This window comes from Cydia fagiglandana, chromosome Z, assembly GCF_963556715.1.
Source record: "Cydia fagiglandana chromosome Z, ilCydFagi1.1, whole genome shotgun sequence".
Taxonomy (NCBI): Eukaryota; Metazoa; Arthropoda; class Insecta; order Lepidoptera; family Tortricidae; genus Cydia; species Cydia fagiglandana.
In genome coordinates this window covers 32269645-32296096 of record NC_085959.1, presented here as the reverse complement: position 1 = coordinate 32296096, position 26452 = coordinate 32269645, and the positions used below count along the sequence as shown (strand labels likewise).

The 26452-nt window shown below is 38.8% G+C and overlaps 3 protein-coding genes across 3 annotated transcripts; 1 reads left to right on the top strand and 2 right to left on the bottom strand.

Annotated features, from left to right (window-relative positions):
* Positions 1 to 582: 582 nt before the first annotated feature.
* On the bottom strand, positions 583 to 8672 carry LOC134678843 (integrator complex subunit 8-like). The gene is made up of 10 exons (XM_063537548.1): positions 8259 to 8672; positions 7888 to 8100; positions 7398 to 7495; positions 6933 to 7063; positions 5192 to 6812; positions 4897 to 5077; positions 3915 to 4278; positions 3099 to 3342; positions 2143 to 2303; positions 583 to 1634 (listed from the first exon to the last, which is right to left on the bottom strand). The coding sequence occupies exons 1-10, from the start codon at positions 8374 to 8376 to the stop codon at positions 1556 to 1558; spliced, it is 3210 nt and encodes a 1069-aa protein (XP_063393618.1). The 5' UTR covers positions 8377 to 8672; the 3' UTR covers positions 583 to 1555.
* A 2149-nt stretch (positions 8673 to 10821) lies between these two features.
* On the top strand, positions 10822 to 13984 carry LOC134678495 (cell death-inducing p53-target protein 1 homolog). The gene is made up of 2 exons (XM_063537071.1): positions 10822 to 11026; positions 13600 to 13984. The coding sequence occupies exons 1-2, from the start codon at positions 10890 to 10892 to the stop codon at positions 13712 to 13714; spliced, it is 252 nt and encodes an 83-aa protein (XP_063393141.1). The 5' UTR covers positions 10822 to 10889; the 3' UTR covers positions 13715 to 13984.
* An 820-nt stretch (positions 13985 to 14804) lies between these two features.
* Positions 14805 to 22405, bottom strand: LOC134678461 (lipopolysaccharide-induced tumor necrosis factor-alpha factor homolog). The gene is made up of 3 exons (XM_063537035.1): positions 22194 to 22405; positions 19610 to 19916; positions 14805 to 17444 (listed from the first exon to the last, which is right to left on the bottom strand). The coding sequence occupies exons 1-3, from the start codon at positions 22204 to 22206 to the stop codon at positions 17339 to 17341; spliced, it is 426 nt and encodes a 141-aa protein (XP_063393105.1). The 5' UTR covers positions 22207 to 22405; the 3' UTR covers positions 14805 to 17338.
* Between the last annotated feature and the right edge of the window lie 4047 nt (positions 22406 to 26452).

Below are 26452 nucleotides of genomic sequence, written 5' to 3'. Positions count from 1 at the left end.
CGACGCTCGAAAGACGCTAGATGTGGGGGGGGGGGGGGCTTATACTTGAGTTTCGGTTTTTCAGGTGCGCATTGTGCAGGTGTTTACCTGTTTCGTAATGAACGTTCCCGTGGACTCATTTCTAGGTTCGAAATGAGTGCACGTGCAAGTGAGTGGAATGTTTAAATTCTTTTAAAATAATTAACTACCTACGATTATGACCGTGACTGTTTTTAAATCCAATTTGTTTATTCCGAAATCAAGCAAAACTTACTATCCGGTATCCGACCTGATAGTATGTCGCCATCCGGTATCCGGCCGGATTATAATATTGTAATTTTATTATATTATGCCCAACTTTTTTATATCACTTTGGTTCTTAAAGATGAATTATAGAAAGCTTGTCACTAGAAAATTCCAAAATGCTAATTTTAGTAACTGTGTTGTTGAAACCAAGTACGAGTATTTGTCAATGTCGTCTATGAAGTCACTCAGTATTCAAAATTAACAAAAGTATTGTATGGAATACATTATGGGAACGTGCCTACGAAATTAATGTTTCAGTAATTGTTTGTGTTTAGAATTAAGGTAATAATAATAAAATTTTCTCACATATTATAGTGTTTATTATAATACCTTCCCCTTTACATGGTGACCCTGCCTTACGCATAATGTTATAAGTACTAGAAATACATTAAAAAGAAGCTGATATGAAACATAATTTTGTAATAACGGTTTTATTCTTTCTATCTTGATAACGAACGAAATAATAGCGAAAACAAATTACTCTCTGATGACATTCGTAAATTACATAAGAGTTGATTTTATTAACTAAAAATACAAAGTAGCATCTTTCAGTTACACTCAAAAATCTGAGGCATAGACAAATGAATCATAAGATACACAATATCATGCACTTGCACTGTCTGCGATATGTTGCATTATTTGGGCTTTGTCTATTATTATTCCTTTAACTATGCCAGAGGTAAACGGTAAGGTTGGTAATTCGGCTCTAAATTAAAACTTGATACTTATTTCTAAGATAGATATGATGCAGGGATCTAATGTACTCGTGTTGCTACGTACTGCGATAAACTATGTCAAAAATAACATTAAAATACTGATGTTTAAATATATGATACAAATCGTATGATGAGCACACATTAAGCGCGTCATTGTCATTATTTATTGAAGATTTCTTGCTTTAACCCTTTTCCAGGCGTAGTACCTACGATTTATCGACCACATACGCGCCACTAGATTTTCAACTTTAGCATTCCGATGCAAGGTTCAAATTAGATTGCACTTACGGGAAATGTGACTTGTCTTCAAATGAATCATTAAAGCTGGATTAATTGGAATATATTTGGATTTTCTGCGAATACCTTGTAGATTGTTGCGGCCTGGAAAAGGGTTAAGAATTGTTTAAGAAAAAATCAGCGAGATTTGGTTCCTCCCATTTCTATAAATGTTTGATCACCATTAAAATGAAAGATTGGATTGTACTTGAAGGTGGCAGGTGTAGCAGGTAGTAAGAAAAGGGCCGCATACCTATGGTGCAGGGCGTGCGCTCAGGCTAGGAGACGTACTGGTTGGTGAGCGCGCGGAGCAGACGTGCGCGCCGTATGGCGGCAGCCTCCCGCTGGATGTCTTCGCTGCCCATTAATACAATACAAATCATTAATTAATGTAAAAAAGGAATGCCTCTTTGGAAATAATATGTATACAGGGTGGAACCAATTAATGGGCCCTGGAGGGAAAGTTTACATAAAACCTTGAGTTAGCTCATTTTACTAAAAGCAGCTAAAAGGAAACATTTTTATTTAATAAATCTAATATTTAAATAAGAGAAATAAATATCAACTTCAGTTTCTACGTTTATTAGAGCCGATTTAAAGCCGCAGTCTCACAGGCGAGGCGGCCGTAGTACCAGGGGTGCGAAACCTCCTCCTCCCTTCGGGCAAACTCGGCTCCGTTCGGCTCAGCATTGCTCCAAGCAATTATTAGGGTTGACACAACTTGACGTCCCTTTAATAGCCGAAAGGGATGACATATATTAAAAAGGGACAGCATGATTCGACCCTGAACTGCTGTCAAACTACGGTTTCGTAGGAAGTCTCGTTTCCTTGTACGGTAGTATATTTATTCTGCGTTAGTACGCACCTGTTGTTGGCGTTGAGCTCGAGCGCGCCCGCGGCGGTGACGGCGCGCGCGCGGCGCCCGCCCTCGCCGCGCCGCGCGTGCAGCGCCACCGCCACCTCGAGCAGCGTGCCGTCCCACAGGCAGCCGTAGTACGCGTCCATCGAGTCGGCCGCGTTGCCAGTCTGCAATGTAACAAGACATATGTGACGTCCCACGAGTGAAGGTACCTTATGGCGGTTGGCGCTTAAGCTATAATTAACGCCGCTCCAATATTATTGCGGCGCTATGTGACGTAAACCCCAGCCGCCATAAGGACCTTTTACCGTGGAACGTCACATATTGTCTGGGCTAACCATTTATGTCACAAGAAAAATGGGAGAATCTCGAAACTTCTATGATTGACGAACTTTACGTGCTTACTCTTTTATTGTATTTGCTATCCAAACTGTTAGTCCTTTGTTACGTTCAGTCTGCAAGCATGCTTACAAAAGGGCTGGGTGCATGTTGACTCAATGTTCCTGCACAATTTCGTTTATGATATGAGCTTCGGCTTTCAGGGTACTCTGCATCTCTATCGAGTAACCTAATGCTGGTTGAACTAACTCGTCAAGAGACTCCGGGACAGGACGAGAACGAGTGTACAGGTGCACATACTGCTCCTTTCTCCGATTGGCTCTGGTTTCTTAGCGAGAGTGTATACTGCCGGCACAACCGTTTGGCAGATTGTGGCATGCCTTATAAGGTGGACTACAGTACCTAATTCACAGAAAATGGAGCTGCAGTAGCACATCATTGACGCGACAGTATCTAGCCCGCGAGATAGACTACCCGTCCCTCTTTGATTAATACAGTTGGAAAAAGACGGAAAGTCTATATTGCGGGCGGGATACTGTCGTGCCCCTCCCCTCCTGTGCTTGGCCTATTAATCGCACGCATATGGAAGAGTGACAGAGACAGTGACGTTATAATATGTATACCTTCTCGGCGAGACACTTGAACGCGGGCGTGTAGTCGGGCTCATCCGGCAGCTGGCACAGCGCGGCGGCCTGCGTCGGCGCGGCGAGCGCCTGGCAGCAGCGCGCCGCGCGCCGCGCCACGCCGCCCTCGTCCGGTGCGCGCTTGGCGAAGTGCCACGAGCCGGCCGCCAGCGCGCACAGGTAGCGCCGGAGCGCGGCGCCGTGGCGGCCCGCCGCCATCTCCGCGTCGCCGTACAACCGCAGCCTGCACGCAGGACAAATGTAAACTAATTGGTATAATAGGTGACAACAAAATATGAGCCCGCTGATGGATGCTAATCACGTGATAATTATGTCAAACTTTTACACATTTTAACCAAGGACAAATGCTATGAAAAAATTTACACGGTAAATACGAGTAGACTATAATATTTGCAAGGGCAGATTCAAACCAAAACTAAAACCGTTTAAGTTTATAAAAAAGGCAAATTTTATAAAATTGTATAAAAAAGCTAGTGATATAGCCGAGGTCCGAGGGACGTGACGAGAAATATTTAAATAAAAGTAAATCTTCAGAGTAATTGAGATAAAAGGTAAAAACCCGGGCGATGGCCATATCTTATGCCGCTAGTTTCGCGCGACGCACCGTAAGTTTGGTTCCCTTTTAATTTCCTGGCTTTACACTCCCTTTACAATTACAACTACTTATTACATTTTTTTTAAGTATGACCTCCAGTCTATGACTTATTTGCCAAACACCCATGTTAAAAAAAGCAGCAACAAAAAATAACTTACATATCTATATATGTTCTTTAATAACGCTGAAAGCAAGCTCACCAAGAAGTATTATACGGGTACAGTTTCAAGCTCTTCTCCAGCAACTCCGTCAGCGACTCCAAAATATGCTTTGGGTTGTAATTGTTGACGTTAGAAATGTTGTTAGGCCAGAGATTGGTGTATTCCACGACCAGTTCGAGCGAGCAGTCATCGACGATCACGTTGTAGATCCTAGCGAGGAGCGACAGCATCACGCTGATGGCTAGAGGCTCCCTCAAGGCCTGGAGGAGCTGGTGGTAGGGGCCGCGGTGCTCCAGTTGGCCGTGGTGGTTGGCGTGGTTGGGCGGCCCGTGGTGGTGGTGGCTGCTCATGTGTATGGAACGTTTCGAGGGGCCGTTCAAGTTGTTGTTGAATGTGTTTAGCACTGTCAACAAATAAAACAATAACTGTAATGGAAAAGAAATCAGAGCAGAATTAAACTAACTATACTATAGAGTAGAGTTTGCTCAATTAATGGGATTAAAAATCATGCTCACGCAATCTATCACTTAATGATGGATTTGTTTTTAACAAACTTCAAGATTTCAAAAAGAAGACTAGGAGGACGAATAGATGGAACTCTTCAAATCTTAAAAGAATACAAATATCGCGTTTCTTTAGATTTTATCTAGAAACCAAGCATTTGTAATTAAGTAGTGCTATTTGATCAAATGGATTTGCTAATGAAGAGGAGGAGGGCCGCCATGAGAAAAGATTTTTAAAAGTTATGCGGCTAATTAAAGTAGATATGAGATGCACTACGGTTGTAAATAATTAAATGGTATTTTGAAGTTTTGTGAAGTCAGTTTGTGTGAAGATTTATTTATTGAAACAATACTTATTGTACAAAAGGCGGACTTAATGCCAAAAGTATTCTGTACCAGTCAATCTTAAGGCAAGACAGAGTGATTATGGGCTACTAATGACTAAAGCTAATCTGAAATTTAACATACCTACATAAGCAAACAACAAGATTCTTATGAATGTACTGTAGTGTACTGACCGTGGTCCCAGAGCGGGCGAGGGAACTTGCGCGCGCCCTTGCCGCGCTGCAGCTCGGCGCAGGCGGCGCACAGCGCGGCGGCCACGTCGGCGGCGCCGGCGCCCGCGCCCGCCGCCTGCGCCGCGCAGCCCGGCTCCCACTCGCACACGTTCAGCAGGCACAGCCACGCCGCTACCACCACCTGACACAATGGAAGGATTTTAATTGTTTTCGTAGCACTTGCTAGTCACCCGCAAAGTATATTAAGTAAATATGAGGATATATTACTTAAATATGAGGGTATAAAAGTGTGTACCTGCGATCGCGGGCCGATGGCATCGTTGGAGTTGGCGGCGGCGATGGCGGCCTTGCTTTTGTTGGCCAGCAGCGTGACGTTGAGCCGGTGGTGCGGCCACTCGGTCAGCAGCAGGTTGACCTGCAGCAGCAGCACCTCCCAAGCTAACACGCGGCACAGCCGGTACAGCGTGGGGTCGTTGCCGCCCGCCAGCTGGCTGCGCGCCTCACCCTCCACCACCGACAGCAGCGACAGGGCCGCGCGTGCGCCGCCCGCCTCGGCACGGGCTCGCGCCGCGCCCGAGACCACCACGCCGAAGTCCTGCAGGAACCCCCGCGGCAGCGACGACAGCAGAACGCTCAGGTTCCCTATCGGCTTCCAGTAGGGGCTCAGTTTCCACAGCGGTGAGGAAGGCGACATCATGGCCAACTTCACTAGACACATGCGCACGTCGTCGGCGCTGGACGCCTCCACGAGCCGCTTCTTCAGCCGCCCCATTTCTAGCTCCGGCGCAGCCTTGTACTCGAAGTCGGGCGCTTGCTTGTACTTGAAGTCGGTCGCCTCCCAGTCGTCGGCGAGCAATTCGCGCGGTATTTGCATATTTTCATCATCGCTATTAATCTGATCCTTAATAATAGCTTCCAAATGTTCGTCACAAATTAGCTTTGCTCGGATTTCCGACGAACGACTGCCTACGTGTTTCTTTAAATATTCGTCTATTCTGTCCACCGGCAATCTACATTGAGACGAGGTGGCTAAATGTAGAAAAAACATTCTCAATTTTTCCCAGTCATCTTTGGACAAACGGGTAGACATCAAAACCGGAGCTAACGCCCAAAAAAGTACATCGATAAATTTGATACCGACGGTTTTGAATTTGTTTAGAAAATCTGGGTGGGTGGATGGTAAACCCCCTTCAAGAGCATACCTAACAGCGTTTAATGCCGACACTCGGATCACGAGGTCTTTGGGCACTGATACAGCGCCGGTGGAGGCGGCGGCTTGTATATCCAGCTCTGCCACTTGTCTGTGGATCATTGGTATTTCTCTAGACAAATTGTCTGCTTGCAAGACGGCAATGATGCCTGTGTAGTCATTTGCAACACATTCCTGCAACCTTTGTAACAGAGACCTATCCTCATCTAACAACTCTTGGCCTAAATTGAGAGCTCTTATGTATCCCAAAATATCTTCTTCAGACACGCTTGCATAGTTTAAGTTTCCCCATGGGATTTTATTATACTTGCCATAACCTTTACTGTTTACTTCACTTTCAAGGAGTTTTAGGTTTTTTTTACAACCCAATATGTGTTTTTTAGCTTTCTCATGTTGGCCATAGAAAAAGTGGTTGTAGCAGAGATCAAAATGGATTTGCATTAGAAGTTCATACTGGCTGACGTTAACATTGCCAGCATCCCAATCGTGAGCCATGACATCAGTATCCTCAGTTAGGTGTACAAAAGTCTCCATAATTGGAACCTTGATAAGTTTGCTCTCTTGATTACTGGATTGAGAATCGTAATATGCAATGACTTCCTCCAAGTATTTAATGCTTTGGCTGCGTGAATTTTCATTCATTCTCAAAATTTTATCAAAGTTTGAATTCATATGGGTATAGCCATTTTCCAGAGGTATACCTGGGCTGTAAGAGAAATGTCAATATTAATGTTACATAAAAAACTTGTGGCCTATTTGATAATTAAACGTTTGAATTTATGAAATAGAAATACCCTGATATTGTAATAATAATAATTTAGCTTACTGGTGTATAAATGGGAGCTTTGCCGACTTTGCTTGGAGAGCAGCTTTTACTGGAAACCTCAAGATCCAGCGGTGGTACAGAGTCAACGCAAACTGTACATGAGGCTTGTTGATCATGTTCACAGAAATGTCCTAAAATAATTACACTGGATTAAACAACCATATAAAAAAGAATTGAATACAGAGAAAGAGATGAGTCATGGAACATATTGGGCCCCATACATGGTATAATTATATACTTCGCCTGGTACTCTCTTCCCGTCTTTTCATGGTCACATGACTGACACAAGCCTACGTCAACATGCGACAGCGCTATATGATAATATGCGATAGTGCTATATAAAATGGCAATGTTATTGTGACTTAGGCTTGTGTCACTCTGGGAAGAGAAGACCATGTTTTATTAGACTACGGCCCCATACTAACTCTATATGTCAATCACTCTTATTCAATATTATAGGAATACCTGTGGTGGTACGGAGAAAGCACCATCAGTAGCCATGAAGACCAAATCTTGCACTAGTTGTTGTTGTATAACAGGTGTCAATTTTGCCTCAAATGTATCTGAAAGCATAACAGTATGTATTTATTCTGGAATCTGTCATATAACATTATGGGATTTATGGGTTGAACTGTGATGAACTAACATTATTTTACAAAGGTACTTTTCAATTTGAAGGACCTTACATAAGTCTATATAGGTAAGTTGGGCTTTCTCCTTGGTATACTTTGCCTGTTTGATCAGCACTCTGATTATTTTAATAAACTGTGAAGCTTCAACAATAACATTTTATGACTTACATTTAAAAATATTAATTTTTTAGGCCTTAAATAGTAAATTTCACATTTTCCTTCCTTCAGAGTGAATCAAATCAAAGAACACAGTTTTGTTATTAATTAGTTAAGAAATTGCACGGCACTAAACACTTATAGTTACTACATATTTTTTTTCTTACCTAAATTCCAATTAAGAGTGGATGCAATTTTAAGTGCAAGTATTTTAAGGGCAAGTTGCTTCCTCGTGATTACAGGCTGTTGGGGGCTGCGCGAGGAAGGAGGTGTGGGGGGCGCGTCCGGCTCCAGCACGCGCTCACTAGACCGACCGTTCCATATCCCATTGCTAGTGTCCACCGACAAAAATTCTACTATCAAATCGGTAGCTGATGGTTCTGAAAATTTAAGAAAAGATTGTCATACATTTTAACTCCCTTTAAAATATATTACAACACTAAAATGAAAATTTGACCCAGGTCCAGATGTGTAAAGTCTTGCTTTAAAGGCAATTCACTCATATTCATTCTAACCTGCAAGTTAAAGTGTCATATACCTGGGTTAGGGTATTGAAGATGTTCCTTGAGAAGTTTTTGGTCCAACAAAAACTCGAACCACAGTATTGTATCAGGGGAAATAGGCACTGTGCCCGGCCGTAACAAATCTACATCCATATTTGTAACTACTGTGGTGTATAATTGTTTATTCCAAGAGGTTAATTTCTTATTTACATTATATTTGATCGGTGATGCTAAATGTGCGGTTTACTCATAACATAAACTTTGTATATAAATGTCACATTTGAATCGGTACAATTATGCTACCATAATCCTCTTGTTTCTGGAAATGTATTGTAAATAGGTGTAAGAGGTTAATTTGAATCAGTATGTTGAATAAACCACACCAAAGTGAAATAAAACGAGTCACAAATTATTATAACCACAACTGAACCGAATCAGCGAATCACCATCACAGCAATACACACAGATAACATATCATATTATTGTCAAATTCTAAATGACATTTATGCCTAAAGCTGGCCACACACAAGGGTACACTTAAGGCCGTAACACACTATCGCACCTCACCGTGACCTTGGTGCGATAGAAAAAAAAATAACGTCCTCTATTCTTAGCATACCATAGACCACTTTGTAGTTTATCCACTCCATAGACCTAGTATTACATAGATGAGCTATACGCGTGCCTCCGTGAGGGACAAAACATATGCAAAGCGACAATATTAAAAACACGTTTTAACATTCCTGACAACATACCAAAAACAATCTACGTAATTCGGTCGGGTTATTTGTTGCCCACCATAAACCATACAAAAATTTTGGTGGAGAACAAACAAAAAGTGAGACTGACAAGGACAAGCAATAATACCGCTTTCTCTGCTACTCCTACTGAAATTTCCATAAGTGCATCTCGTTCGGTCGTTTGGCCCCTCCCCCCGTGTCGTCTCTATATTATTGTACTTCTATGATCCACTCACATGCTTGATATTTTTCAGTGACCTCTATTATTATAATAAAATAAGGGTGACAGCTGGTAGCTACAGTTACCAAAAGCATGTGAGTAGCTTCCGGGTTTGTTCAGTCTGAGAAAATGGCGCTTAATCTTAAAATACCGAGTTATTACCGAGTGATAAAGTCTTCAGTGTATTCAACCGTAGTGATTATTATGCTCTTTGTATTCAATTGCTTTCAACTTTGAGAAAGTAATTTCCACAATGGTAGCAGTTTAATTTCACACGTAATTGAAGATACCTGATTCTTACATACAATAAAAAAACTTGAAACTTGATACAGTGATAACACTGATAACCTGATAAATGAATAGTATGCAAAATACCTTTAAGACCGAGCTTTGCTCGGAAATTGTATAAAAATTCAAAAATGCACGGTTTCCCAGCGATGACACCTAGCTAGATCGACTTTTCACCCCTGAAAACCTTCATAGCAAATTTCATCGAAATCGTTAGAGCAGTTTCCGAGATCCCAAAATATATAAATAAATAAATAAACAAGAATTGAAGTTGAAGTTTTTAAGTATAACCACTTTTTTCTAGTGAGAGTAGTGAGTTACTGTTGCTTCGCAGTGTGTTGTGTTGTGTATAACCAATGTATGACCTGAACATTTTGTGGTGGTGTTTGTGGACATTTTTGGACTCGATATCTGAAGCTTCGAGCTACTTCATGGTAAAGGTACCTACTTTGTATTTGCGCAAATCTTTCACACTGATGCGGTTCCGCATATCGCTCTAAAGTGTGATCGAGACAGTGCTATGCATCTAGATAGCGATGAACCGCTATCACACCAGCGACGTGCGGAACCGTATCAAATGTGAAGATCGCTTTATTTGTGATGCGTACCCCTAAGAGCCAGTTGCACCAACCACATTTGATAGACTGATCAACGTCAGCCGGCGCGCCGGCGCGCCCCGTAGTGTATAGTGCTTAGCGTTGAAAATGTGTTAATGCTATACTATGAAACTTTCCATACATAATAATTTAGCGAACTCTTGAACGTTACGAACAGTTTGGTGCAACCGACCCTAAGTGTACCACTATGTATAGGTACTTGGTCAAGCAGATCTTGGCAGTAGACAAGGCGGCAAATTTGAAAAATGTAGAGTGCATGTTCAGATATTGTGAACACCTTGGCCGCAGCGATATATCTGATGGCGACTGTACCTACATATTGTGAAGGTAAAGTAAGCAATTATCACCTGTCGGTGATACTGTCGTTCTAAGTACTTGCGAATGTACGAGTAGATAGATACGAGTTAGGTACGTTAACATACTATGGATGACCTACTACGGGTACCTATCAATACGCTATGTGTTTGTTATCTATTCCATTCGATATCGGTTGGATAATCAGCACTCCATTTTTATCTTACAAAAGAGAGAAACAACACGTAAAAAACATTTCATTTATTATTATGTTTTAAAGTACTGAAATACCTAAAGTGAGTTGTGGTGCAGTGAATTTTTACATTTCTGGCAGCTTAAAGGCGACAATTTTACAAGAAAAGTAAGTATTGTACCTACCTTTGTTACACCTGATAATTGTGATCTCGTAATCCCATAACATGGTACTACCTAGTATGAACTATTTATTCAGTGGACTCGAGCAGCTACAAGCAGATCGCGCAGAGCTCGAACGCGGTCTCCATCGACATGGACCTGCTGCAGGTGGGCTCGGAGCCGGTGGGCGTCCGCTGCCCGCACTGTCAGGAAGACATCATGACGCGGGCCTCCTACCGGAACAACACCACCACGCATCTCGTCGCCGTCATACTGGGGATATTCTTTTGGTGAGTTAACAGGACTTTTACAAGCTTTTATTTTTTAGTTTCACAGGAGACAGGAGGTGGCCATAGGAACTCTGTCATGAAACAACGCAACCTAATTATGTTAGGGGTATTTAGAATTGTCTCGATGAGTATTAGTTGTCTGTCGTAAGAAAAGTACAGTCAGCGATAAAAGCTTGTACCAAAAATTTATTTTTTGCCAAAAACTTATTAATACAATATATAGGTACTGAGGGTCTGCCGCGAACCACGTTCGACGTGTTGCCTCTCTGTCGTCGTCGTAAATTTAAGAGTTGGACTCTTGTCGGTGTAGCTCTCTCCATTTGACTCTATCCAGGGCCGCCTCCTTGATTTCCTTAACACAAATAAAAGAAAAGGTAGCCTCTCTGTACCACTTGTAAATTCGTACATAAGTGTGGCAGTGAGGCAACATGTCGAGCGTGGTTCGCGGTAGGCCCTCATAGTCCAAATCGAACGTCTAACGGCGCTCAGTTACCTAACTAAATCTTACAAATAGGAACTTGAAGGGTTCTGACGGGGCAAAGGCCTACTATAACTGTAAGCACTTTATTATACACAATGTATACTCGTGGTGGTGGTACAGGTATACCGGCAATATTTTGCGAGATAAATATATGTATAGTATAGGTCATACTATGGGACCAACCATAAAATCAAGAAAACAAAATATAAATAACACCATGTTCCAACAAAATTATAACACAAGAATTGTAGGTATTAAGGTGAACTTATCCCTATAATAGGGATCTCTTCCAGCCCTGGCGTTTATAGTCCTGGTAGCTAATAAGTATAACTAACATTACAACAGGTGTTAAGCTGAGTGCTCTTCTGGTGGGTTAAAAGCATAGCAATAATCACACTAATAAAGGTGAAAATTCGTTTGTTTGGATATTTGGTACATTATAACCTGGAAAGTGACATAGAATAATTTTCATCTTAAAATTCCCTTCCTAAAGGAGTTTACAGATCGAGGCAGCACACCTTTGTTTTGCTGATACTTGCGTGTCGGTCGCCATCTTCCAAAAGACTTAGTTAAAAAACCCTTATAACCTACTATGGCCGGATAGCGTGGCTGAGTTAGATTTATTTTCTTGCGGTGGTATTTATAATAATGTCGTATATGTACAATATAATAGCAGCGTGCAATATAATAACAGTCTATTTATAAGAAAATGAAAATCAAGGGAAAACTATAACTTTAAATCAATTACAATGGACCTTTTTTATTCTTCTGCATTATTTGATATTACTGATTTAGTTTAGTCAGTGTTCATTTAATTTGTTCACAAATGCCTTATTTGATCTCATTCTATATGTACCTATACACCGTGTTTTTATTGAATTCCGTTAACTTCGGGGTATGGTTAATAAGTACGTTTAAGAGAACTAAATGGCATAGTCATATATCAAAAAAATTTTTTTTTTGTTGTTTAAATTAAGTTTAAAAAGTAATTAAATGTAGCATATAGCGTTGTTGTAACATGAGCATTACATTTACCCCAACCAAACAATTGAAATCTGTGACATATAAATGTCATTTCGTACATTGATCGATCGAGATTGTACTTAAGTTTAGTAGCAAATGTATGAACTCATTCTGAACACAAATCAATATGTAAACCGGCCCTAAGGCAAGTGTACACACTTGTAGGGGCCTTATAGTTCGTTTTTTTAGCATTAGAAAGAACTTGCAAGAAGGTAAGCGATTTTGACATGTCTTTTAATTGAAAAACGCTTTTTAAAAATCAAAAACGATTACTTATGAAAGCAGAAGAATTTAAATGATCGTATTAGATTCATAATTGTTACATATTTGCCGTAACTTATTTTTAAAATGTGTTCGTCAATTAAAAGACACATCAAGATTGTTTACCTAATTTCTAATGCTAAAAAAACGAAGTATAGAGGAAAAAAATTAATTATTGATTATCTCCGAAATGGAGAGGGAAATGGAGTCTTTGAGAAAGTTACTTGATTTCAGCTCAGGAATGCACCCTTGAAATTAACGGAAATAAAAAAAAACACGGTGTATATAACGTGTATTATGCTGTCCCAAAATGTGTTACTACGAGTAGTACCTTTAGTGAAAAAAATAATGTGATTATTGTCCTATTATTTTCAAAATGACATTGTATGAATAATACCTACAATGGCATTTTGTACCTATTTAAGTGCATTTCAAACGCAATTTTTTATTGTTGACGAATAAATGATATGATATGAATATCTGATATGATAATACTACTGTACAAGTTGAGTTAAGCAAGTAAAATACACCACTAGATGCCAAACTCGCTTACTGTCAATATTATTGTATTGCTAACACACGAAAAATTTAAATTGTAGGGTTAACAGAGTTGGGGGCGTTAGGGCCAGTTGCACCAACCACCACAGTTAACAGACTGATCAACGTCACGCAGCAGAGATCTATGAAACTTCCCAACCATTAAATTGGCGTACGTTTTAACGGACTCGGACGGTTTGGTGCAATCGACCCTTGATGTTTCATAAGTAAATGTATGATATAGGTATAAAGCAAAATTTCCCGTTTACAGGTGGTTATGTTGCTGCGTGGTCCCGTATGTAACGAAGAGGTGGAAGGACGTACACCACAGCTGCCCCAGCTGCCGGAAATACTTAGGGGTTTATACTCGGAAGACAATCTTATAAAAAGTCTAGTCAGTGAGTTAACTATATCGGTACTGCGAACCTGCGTACCTACTAGTACTGAAAAGTACTGTGAATGTAAATCCGAATACACCATACAATTAATACGGCAAGAGTACTCAGAGAATGAGTAGGTAGTGCTAGTGAAATGAATACACATTACCTACTCCTTTTCCCGAAAAATGAGGCTTAATACTTTTCTGTTCGACATTGACGACTGAGGTGATGTAAATAAGACTAACAAGCAAAACGTTACATTTTTTTTTAGCCCGAATACGGGGTCATCCATTAATTACGTCACACCAATTTCTAGGTTTTTTGACCCCTCCCCCCCCCCCCCTTGTCACACTTGGTCACATTTGGCAAACCCCTCCCCCCCTAGTGTGACGTCACATTTTTTCTACGAAATCGCCAAATCGAATTAAGTAAATACCTAAGTATTATTAATATTTTATCAAAATATTTTTGGCGATATAAATATTAGTAATTTTATAACCCAAAACTGCTTAGGAAAGAAAATTAAACGAACAAAAACTATTTTCGTTTTAAAAACTTGTTATTTAAATGTACAGCGAACTGAATAATTTAAATAAATTTTCGGTTACTGATGAAGTTAAAGTGACGTCACAAAGTTTGTGTCTCCCCCCTCCCCCATGTCACAATATGTCACATTTTCTTGACCCCCTCCCTCCCCCTAAACGTGTGACGTAATTAATGGATGACCCCCACGGGTATTTTCGTAAAGATCCTCTCATCTTTGAAAATCGGATAGGTTAACTATATAGTTATTTATTTTAAAAGGGGGCAACATCGTTGTTTAGCTCATCGTGTTAATATTGATACCGGAGCAAGCAAATATTAATTCCTAAGTCGAAGCAAATAGTTCGAAAAATTGAATCTTGAGCATTGCGAGGGCTCTAAGGCACGAGGTTTAAACAAAAATAGAATTACGTAACTTGGTACATTATAAAATTACGCCTCAATTGTAATTGTAAATTTTCTATTGAGTAAAACACATTTTTTTTCACCACACCAATGCAGGAAAATACCAACTGCAATACATTACAAATAAAATCGAAATAAATAAACGCTATAAAATATGTATCATTCTAATTCATCACTTTAAAGTAAATTACACTAGCCAACATGAGAAAATAACTCAAAATTTGTTTTACATTACTTTGCCTCTCTTGTGGATATAATGCAACTTTCTCATCAGTTTTTTGTTAAGAATAAAGAGTGCTATTACGAGCTAGTGTGGCAAAAATTATATCAAACGTGCCGGCAAAGGGATACATCAAAATAAATAATTGGAGAAAGTATATTTTTGATCTGCGGTTTTTTAATTGGCGCGTAAATAAAATCAGCCTTTAAATCTTTTTGGTCAGCTTAAAGGTGACACTCGGATGATGACTGCCATATTGCAATCTTACTAATGCAGCGTTTTAGATAAAATATCCGTAAACGCTTATAAAATAGTATAAGATATGTATCAGTAAACGCAAATTAAATAATATAATACCAAAATTTTGTAAAATATACATTTTTTATTCAATATCTACGTATTTCTTCATAAATATTTCATCGTAAATAATTATATGAAGGATATGCTGTATAGTGTATAGGTATTAAGTAGTACCCTTTTCCCACTAGTCAGGGCAGGTAAATACTGACAGTTTCGAAGTCTGGCGAAACTAACAGTTTCGAAGTCTGGCGAAACTGGAGTCCGGAAGTGTTTGCGGTTTTGAATTACAAACTTACCATTCAGATGGCCTGCCGCCAACATCGAAACTATGTATAATGATTTCAAATTTTTCGGTATTTGCGGTTGGCCCTCAGAGGGGCTACCGCGAAAACAGAAATTCGCAAATTGCGGGGATCTTTCTCTTTTACTCCAATGAAGGCGTAATTAGAGTGACAGAGAAAACTGCCCGCAATTTGCAAACTTCGATTTTCGCGGTTATAGCCCAGGGCGCGTAGCCAACGTACCAATCGTTAACGCTCCGTGGCGTATCATAGTCATCTTTCTCTATCACTCTTCCCTACTAATGCGACAGTGACAGTTGAGTTTCGTTAGCTACGGAGCGTTAATCTTATTATTTCTTATTTATTTAATAAACACGACATGTGAGATCGCAAAAATAAGTTCCTTTGTTTTAATTTTATAAAAACTATTGATAAAATGGATATACTTACTGGCAATGATAATATCACAATATTTATCTTTATAAGTATAATTGAGACTTGTTATTTCTTTAAAGTTTATATCACAACAAATATAATACATATACCACGCACGAAAAGAGCGTGCCCGATAAAAATAAGTCTGTGTATAGAGATATTAGAGGTACCTACTACAAGATTTACAAAATCAATAACAAACATTTACCACTGGCGCTACTAGGTAATTGTCTTCGAGAAGTTTATTTATTACATTAGCCCAGGTTTAAGTATTTTTCAGCGAAACACAACAAACTCACAACCAAGATTTACTTAATCAAATCAATTTGAAATTCACTTCACACTGTCGCAATCCATCCGGCAGTAATCGTGAAAAACTGCTATAGCGCTAAATTAAGTAATATATTTTTTTAAGATATATCTTACGCGAAAGATTAGGAGTATTGCCAATTCATTGTTGAATAAAAAACATGCCGGTCACGCTCTTGTCAAACACACCGTATTATAATTAATTTACTTAATTAGTATCTAAATATATTGATCGTGAATACATATTTTATTTTTCTTAAACATTTCTTGGTTTCCTACAACATATACGAAGAGAGCTAGTATTTACTTAGATTAGACCTTTTAACCATTTAACGTGGAATCATTGCCATATTCGATAAAGTGTGCTCTTAAACTCTTAACTAATTATATGAATAACTTAGATCAATAAAATTCATGCACCTAGGTAATATAGACATTAATTCAAATAAGAAATCATATCATAGACACCACAATAAAAAACATTTCATTTCCGTTTTTAACATACGAGTAGCGAGTAGAGAACAGATAATACAATTGAGAATTGAGGACTGGAGTAACATTTGCATTGCATTTGCATAATCAGTAAATATTACATTCGGATTGCGACTGCAGCAGGATAACTGCTGCTGCGTTGCTGTCGACTACATTGTGCTGGTACAATTTTAATCCAATTGTGACCTTAAATAAGTATGGGCGCCGTACGAGCAATCAACAAATAATATTCTCTCTAAAATCGGCCAAGCGAGTGGTTAAATAAAAAAACTAAATCTCATATCCAGCATTCAAAAAGTAAACTGATATAAGCACAATTGTACATTAACGGATTCTGAATTAAATTTACGTTTACTTATTATACTTTTCTAGTTCTGAATATGATTTGATTAGCTCTTTATTATAAAAGTTTCTGATTCCACATTAGTTTGAAACATCCTGAATGTAATAAAGGCCCCTGTACACAATGGGCCAGCCCCGGCTAGTCCAATGGACGCACCCATGCGGTAGAATGAGATAGCAATATGACTTGCTCCCTCTAACGCATAAATGCGTCCCCCAGACTGGGCCACGTTGGCCCATTGTGTACAGGGGCCTTAAAAGATTCCGGTATTATGGTATTTGTTGGGTGTAAGTAGCAGCAGCTCAGGAATGCTGGTATGTTCCGATGAAGGCTTTGCACGCGGGGCAGTAGTGGTTGGCAGACTTACAGGAGCGCATGCAGTACGGCACGAAACAACCGCAGCAACATCTGAAGAAAATAAACATACTTATCCACATCAATTGAAACCCAAGCTTACAGAAAATGCTTAGATTTTTTGCTATAGATTGGTAAGATTTCAGTCACTATTACAAAAATGTACACAAGACTTTAAAAATTCGTAAATTGTCAAGCGGGAGAGAAATTCGTCGTTTCATAACCCAGAAATGAGACTGTGTCTGTTGAGTGTTGAGGGAACTTAGCGATTTGGTACTTTTTAGGTTTCCGTACCTCAAAGAAAGAACGGAACCCTTATAGGATCACTCGTGTGTCTGTCTGTCTGCAACAGCCTATTTTTGCGGAAACTAATGGACTAATTAAGTTGAAATTTGGTACACATATGTAACATATAGTGACCCAAAGATGTAACGTAAAGAAATAAATTTTAGACATGGGGGCCACTTTTAATGAGCAAGTTTAAAAATAAAGTTTTTCAAATTATATCGTGTTATATATTAAATGAAAGAGCTCCATTGAGAATTTAAAATATGTATTTTTTATAATTTTAAAGTAAATAGGTTAGAAGTTAAAAGAAAATAGCCATATAAATGACTATACTCCTCCCCCCCCTTTTCGCGTTTTCACTGAGGCGATACGGAAAATAAGTTTTAACTAGGGAAAACACGTTTTCACTACAAACGGGTTAGTACAATAAGCAATGTTAGTGTGTCAAATTCGTAATAAATAATGATATTTAGGTATTCATTTTTGATTTCAATCGCATACGGCACAAAAGTTATCTCGTCACTCGTATTTCATGGCATATATTACACATTTCCAAATGTCTTGTGTCTACGAGTATAACTAATCGTTTCAATAATTGAGCTTACCGTGGGGCTTAGTCAATTTGTGTAAAAAATGTCCTATAATATTTATTTATTTATTTTTATTTAATTCCGCCATGACCTTCTGCTCTTTTTGATCACACCTTGTCATAAATCCTTAAATCAAAATCAAATTCTCTCTTGCTCTAAGTCCCATTCACTTGGGGTCGGCGCAGCATGTCTTTCTCTTCCACACCGCTCTGTGGGCCTCGGCCGTCATTTCATCATTCACTTGCGTACGTTTCATACTCGTACATATTTACTTAAAATATGGTACCTACCATAAATAAGATTATTTTGTATCGCTTGAGAATTGTCAAATCACACATGAAATAAAAAAAAACCGGGCAAGTGCGAGTCGGACTCGCGCACGAAGGGTTCCGTACCATAAAGCAAAAAAAAAACGGAAAAAAATGCAAAAAGAAAACGGTCACCCATCCAAGTACTGACCACGCCCGACGTTGCTTAACTTTGGTCAAAAATCACGTTTGCTGTATGGGAGCCCCACTTAAATCTTTATTTTATTCTGTTTTTAGTATTTGTTGTTATAGCGGCAACAGAAATACATCATCTGTGAAAATTTCAACAGACAGACGGACGGACGGACGGACGGACGGACAGCGAAGTCTCAGTAATAGGGTCCCGTTTTACCCTTTGGGTACGGAACCCTAAAAAAGAAAAAGAAGCAATGAAACACAAGAGAAGAGAGAGATTTCGTATAAGTATGTCATCATACCTCAGTGAACCTCAGTAGGTACTTTTTGTACTGAGACTGACTGAAATATGTAGCATAATTAACACGTTTGTGCGTTTCCGTGAAAATACGACGGTAAAGGATTAAGTAGGTATTCACTACATCTGAAGGTAAATAAATATAATAGTTATTACTCAAGTACTTGTACATTTATGTTACTTTAATAAATAATTAAAGTAATTATACATTCGCATGTTCAGAATTTTACTAGGCTCGTTATACGTTAGTTAGTTTACAATCATCTCATTGTTTAAAATGCACAGTTGTTATACAACTAAATAAGGGTACTTTTATGAATAATTGCTAACTCGGTGATAACAACGTTAATGTTAATAATTTAGATTGCTGAATTGGAACGTGGATGTGTAAGTAGATATATTTAGTAAAGACGTTTTACTAAATCTCTCGGTTTAGTTACCTATCATTGCCATACGTAAGTACTCGTAAGATATAGGTACTCGTACATATAGGTAAGGCATATTTGTTCAATTTGATTCCATGGGACATGCATATGCACAACAAAACAGATAACAATTGTGGCTCTCGCAAGACAATAAGTAATAACATAGCTCACTTACCCGGCTAGAACACAAAGCGCCGCAGATACTATATGAGTACGAGTATTGGGTACATATTGTACACGAGTCACAATGGACTTATGGCAAGACGGGCAGGAAGCACCGGTGCGGCCGGGGCCTAGCTTAATGGGCTGGCCAGCGGGTGCCGCGGGCGCCGCGGGCGACGTGATGACGGTGGTGCGCGGCGGGACCGCTGGCACTGCCAGCCCTGCCGGCGGGGGCGGGTTGTCGCCAAAATAAGACGGCGGTGGCGCCGGGCTCGGGGCAGTCGGCTCATACGGTGGCGGGAGCCCCATCTTGTTTTCCACTGAAATATACATCAAAAATTAAGTAGCTATTACAATAAAAATAATACTGACGTTAGTTAGAGTCGGGGTCTTTCACACACCTCTGAGAGTTATGAGGTACTAAGGGCATCTACCAGACCTCGTGTTACTTAGCGAAAATGGTCTGAGGAGGCCTTTGGACGCACTACCAGCATGGAATTAATTCATAAAGTGAACTTGCACTTTTGCAAATGGATGTTACATTCAGCAACAAAATAGTCTTTACAGTACGTATGGTGCTACTTTACCACCCTAGGGCCAATTAAGGGCAATACATGCCTATGTTAAAAAAATTTAAGGGTCATATACACCGTGTTTTTATTGAATTCCGTTAACTTCGGGGTATGGTTAAGTACGTTTAAGAGAACTAAATAGCATAGTTAATTAAAAAAAAATGTTTTTTTTTGTAAAAAAAAGTTTAAAAGTAATTAGATGTAGCATATAGCGTTGTTGTAACACGGGCATTACATTTAACTCAACCAAACAATTGAAATCTGTGACATATACTTGGTCAAGCAGATCTTGTCAGTAGAAAAAGGCGGCAAATTTGAAAAATGTAGGCGCGAAGGGATATCGTCTCATAGAAAATTTGAATTTCGCGCCTTTTTCTACTGACAAGATTTGCTTGACCATCTATATCAATGTCATTTCGAACATCGATCGACCGAGATTGTATTTAAATTTAGTAGCAAATGCATGAACTCATTCTAAACACTAATCAATATCTAAACCGGCTCTAAGGCAAGTGTACACGCTTGTAGAGGCCTTATAGGAAAAAAATAAATTATTGATTATCTACGAAATGGAGTTAATTAGAATATCGGTGTCTTTGAGAAAATTACTTGATTTAAGCTCAGGAATGCACCCCTGAAATTAACGGAAATAAAAAAAAACCACGGTGTATACTGTAAACGTTGTACAATACACGTGTGAAAAGGTCTTTCGCGAATTTCCTACTTTTCTCACTTGTATCGTAATGTACTATTACAGCACATATGGTGCTTCTTTACCGCACTAGTGCGATAATTAGCCCATTACGTAACTATGCCGAAAATTTAAAGGGCCATATATGTCCTAAATAACGTTGTATGGTACTTGGTGCGAATAAGGTAATTTGCAACTCGTGTGCCTACTTTTCGCACTTGTATTGTGATATGAGTCATAAAACTAATGCTGACTTGGTGGTAATCAGGGCATAACCAACAATTTACTTGCGTCACGCATTATAAGAGTGAAAAAAAACCGGCCAAGAGCATGTCGGGCCATTAAGCAGACTAGTAGGTGATCTTATTAAATACTTTTTTTTTTAAATACTACGTACACAATAACAAAACGGAGTATCTTATATCTTTTGCTTGCTTAGGGTAGGTGGCACTAAACTGTGTGTGATGTGTGATCGTTGAAATATTTGCAAAATTTTATTGTATGGGCAGTTTTTAATATAAGTTAAAATAGGTATAAAGACTGACCGAAAAATAACATTTCGCTTTTCGTTTTAAAGCCCCTTGTTGAGACTGTCCAAGAACTTGCATGCAATATTCGATACTTTGCTATATAACTACAGAGTACAATGAATTCAGTCGATCGACGAAATACCGCAATGTAACGAAAATCGCATGCAAGTTCTTGAACCGTCTAAATGGGGCTTAATTCTAACAAAACATTTTGTAGAACGTGTGTGATCATAGTTTAATGTTATCACTGTATCAGTTCTATTACAAATTTGTTTATATTTCCATTATGTACTTCACCCAGGATATCGTTTCATTTAATACCTAAATAGGTATACCTGTATAAATATATAGTTTAGAAATAAAGCATACATCTTTAATATCTAAAGTGAACGTATGACAATGGAGTGAACACGATTGTTGCAATGATTTTTAGTGGAAGAACTATATTTATATTATTTTGGAAACTGCCGACCACACAAACTTCTGTGTCTACCTGCAATACTTGCATGCGCTTCAGGTGTTAAGTAGGTACCAGCTTAAGCTGACAACCATCTACCCTCTCCTCCCAAAACCTAAATAGGAAAACAAAATCTAACCACATATCTATAACAAACAAATTGAACAAACAACTGTGCTTAAGGCATTTGCGGCTGTTTGCTGTCTACGTGATTTTTATATGTATGTAATTTTAATATGTGAAGGTACGTACTTCATTTCACTACGTTATGTCTTGTTTTTCTTCTGTTTCGAGGATGAAACATGAATTAATCGCTTTAAAATATTTGTTTACTGAATTTTACTTACTTGTTGCGTCCATCGTGATGAAATATAGCCTTGGATCCGATTTCTAACCGTATAATTGATAATTAGGTTTGAAATCAAAGAGTTTTACACAATACTGGTAACTTTGATGGTAGTTATTGGTAACTTGTTGATGCTCTCGGGTTTAATAAGGTGAATATAACAGAGAGAATGTCAAAGATGAACGTTATCTAGTGTTGTTTAGCTCGCTCTGTTAGAGAATGCAGTCGACCGCGCGTGGCGCGGCCGTGTGCGTGCGCGCACGTCATTGCAGCGAAATGAGAACGCTGCTGTTAGGCCTTAGTAGTGCTCTCGAGTGCGAAAGAGACCAACGCGAATACGTTGCGTCACGTAACTTGTCTACGTCGCTAATATCAACTTATTCATTTTGCGAAGGAATTAACAGGGCACATTAATATTTTATGTGAGTCACTGTTCTATCGGAGAGGTTTAAGTACTTACTCTGGCGATGCTGGGCGATGGCCCAATACCGAAAACACAATGATAATAAGTACAGTTATCCACGCTTAAGCAATTCAAATATATACCATCTGACTTCATATTTTTGATTGGAGCAGTTGAACGATCTGACTTACTATCGTATAATAGGTAGGTATAAGATATAACCAAATCTAGTGGTCAAGACCCTTTATGGTTCACTTCGCCACCATGGATATACCTAAAGGATATACTGATTAACAGTCCGCTGGATGGTATCGGCCTGTCAGTTGTTCGGAACTGTCAAGATTTTGTTCTAACTGACAGGCTGATACCGTCCGGCGGACTGTTAATCAATGGGCCCCTTAAGTCCATAGAGTGTAGGTAATACTATGAAGCTGTATTTGCTGAATCTAGAGAATCAGTCGGGCTAGCACATGATTGGCGCGACAGTATCTCGCCGCGAGATAGACTACACGTCCCTCTTTAATTAATACAGTTAGAAAAAGACGGGTAGTCTATCTCGCGGCGAGATACTGTTGCGTCGTATATTTATATACTGCTATAAACAGTGATAACCCTAATTCCCTAATTAACGTCTAATTTAACCTTGTCCATATTTGTCACAAATTGTACGCACCTATTTAATTTATCTGTTAATTATATAATTTGTTGCTCGTTTTACACTCAATGTAGGAAACACTACCTATATGTGAATTATAAAATCACTAACTACACTAGTAAGGATCTTTCATCACCTAATTAAGATTTATGCTCCCTTAAATTAGGTGATGAAGGATCCTTTCGCCACTTTTATTTTCAAGCTTTGTAAATTTTATTACTTATTACTCTGAGCCATCGTTGCTCGTACAATTTCTATGCTGACGACCTGCGACTCTATGACCACTGTAGAGTAACTGATCTTGCTGCTACTATTGATGATTTAAATCAGGCCCTAATACATGAGTACCTATATCCAGCATTGTTTTGAGAAGTTATAACTATAGTTCTATTTGATAATCCCTCCAAAAGCCAAACCATTGTCATTGGCGGCGCCTGGCACCTTGCGAAAGTTGGAAGTGGAATGTTTTCCAGATATCTGGAACTCCGGTCATAATGTAATTAATGAGTTCCAGGTTACCGGTCGTTTTTTGGATTTTTAGACTATCTAATTGATTTTGGGATTCGTGATTCCTAGATGGAATTCAGGATATCGGAGTTTTCGGGATTATTCGGTTATCGAATCCCGGAACTTCAGGAACGCGAGTTATCGGGATTCCATTATACAAAAGATATATGAATGTAACTCCGTGAGTCTCTATTGTTTCCCAAACAGTTTTATTAACCTAAGCTAAGACTTGGCTCACGCTAAGCGAATGCTGGAAAGTAACGGTTACAGCTGGAGGCACAGTAATTGGATAGGCAATGTATCTGCGCGCCCACGACCGCTTGGTGGAAAAGCCACATTACACTAAGGGTGTATGAATAAGGTCAGACACTTCTTACGCTGAAGATATATCATCAAGACCTGCACCTTAGTGGAACCCACGAAACAAAATAGATGGTGCAGGCCGGGGTACAGGCAGACCGAAAAGGCGATGACGGGAAGACCTGAACTCATTCTACCCAAAATGGTGGGAAAATACCAATGACAGGGTCGAGTGGAGAAAGCAAGGGGAGGTTTTGCCCGTGGCATACTAAAGGAGGTAAATAAAAAAATGCATCTCGTTGGTGTGGTGAAATTTTTTATGGTCTTAAGAGGAAAGGGGATTGCCGCTTCGGGTCGCCACTTTCCCGAATGAAGGTTGAGGGAGGCGATGGCTGAGATACGCGTCATACTCGTGAACGGGTGCTGTTTGTGGAGACTGGTCTGTTAAGCTAACACGAGCTATTATACTTAGTAACTTTTATTAATTAATTACAGTGAGACGCCTCATTCTGTTCTCGTATGTTTCTTTTCTTTTAATGAATGTATTAATTATACAGGATATTGACTCTTGGAGACCTTATACATCTCTAAGGATAACTTGATAAACTATATAATCTTATAGTTCTGACACCTAGAGACATTTACACCTCTAAATATTATAGATTTTTTTTGTGTGTGTTTTTTTATCTGTATTTTGTATGTAATTCGACATTAAGAGACCATATACATCTCTTAGTAATTGTAATACGTTAGATTGAATTGTTAGTTTTATTTTATAAAATTGTTGATGTTATTATTTTTGCTTTTATGTAAATTCAATGTTGACGTGTAAAAGTGCCCTTGTGGCCTATTTGCTGAATAAATGTTGATGTTTGATGTTTGATGTATATGTATACAAACGTTGTCCCCATTTTCCTGTCTGGATAATGACATTATGGAAAATTATTTACATTATTTGATGTAGCTATACTAGGCTGGTGATCCTGAATGTCACCAATGAGTGTTAAGATACTAAACATATTTCCCATGGGATTAAAAACAAAATCGTGAAAAACACGGTTAATTAAGTAGGTACTACTTAATGTACACTGTGATTTCACGATTTTCATATCGGTCCCATGGGAAACCTTGTTCAGTATGTTGATCTTAATTCTTAATACATTTTACACGACTGCCCAAAAAAAAGAGTGTATTGTTTTTGACATTCAAGATCACGACCCTAAAATCACCTATTAACTACAGCTATTCTGTTGATTTTTTTCGAAGAATTTGAAGCGAAAAACATTTTACAGACATAGGACCCCGCAGCAAACATAGGAAATGAGGGGTTTTAGTAAATCTCACGAAATTTTAGTATGATGTAGAAATGGAGCATTCCATGAAATGGTCTACCGTTTGTCCTGTACAAACGCGTATTTTCCTAAGATTTGCAGGTCTATGAGTTTCCTTTTCTATGACAAATGGTCAAAAATATGCAAAGAACAATAATCGCCTGCTTTAGATGCCCAAAAAAAACTCGCAACACAGGAAATAAAATGCGTTTGTACGGGACAGCCCGTGGAATGCTCCAAATAATGCGAGTTCATCGTAAGAATAACAATCGACCAGATTTACACAGCATAGCCAATTGCGAAGTCGTCCAGAGTTACGTTTAAGTACCTGGGATCCACTATCACAAATACTGGAAATTGTGAACAAGAAACTAAAAGACGTTGTGCCGTAACACGATCAGCTGTGGAGGAGCTCACGAAAATATGGAATGATCGACGAATAACCAAAAACGCAAAGGTTCGACTCATGAGGTGTTTATTATTTCCAATTTTCTTGTTTGGAGCTGAAACATGGACAATCCATCAAAAAGATCGCAAGAAGATTGACGCACTTGTAATGTGGTGCTGGAGACGGTTGCTGAGAATAAAATCCCACCAAAAACATAAATGTAAAAAAGGAGAGCCAAGTTCAATACAAAAATTATGCTTGGCTGTGGGGCTCGCCGCAAAAAGAATGGAGATCTAAATGAGTGCCACTGCCAAGTTATATGCAGAATACAAATATGTATTTATAGGAACAAAATAACATTATAAACAAGTATTAAACTCTATTTCTTTGCTTTATTGGATACCTATAACAATTGCTGTTATTTAAAAAAATGTGAGATCTTAAAGTAGGTTAGATTTGACTTGGCCAGTTTTCATTATATCAATCATTTTATATATATTGTAATTCAGATAAAACCTGGCCAAGCCAAATCTAACCTACTTTAAGATCTCACATTTTTTTAAATAACAGCAATTGTTATAGGTATCCAATAAAGCAAAGAAATAGAGTTTAATACTTGTTTATAATGTTATTTTGTTCCTATAAATACATATTTGGATTTTGCATATAACTTGGC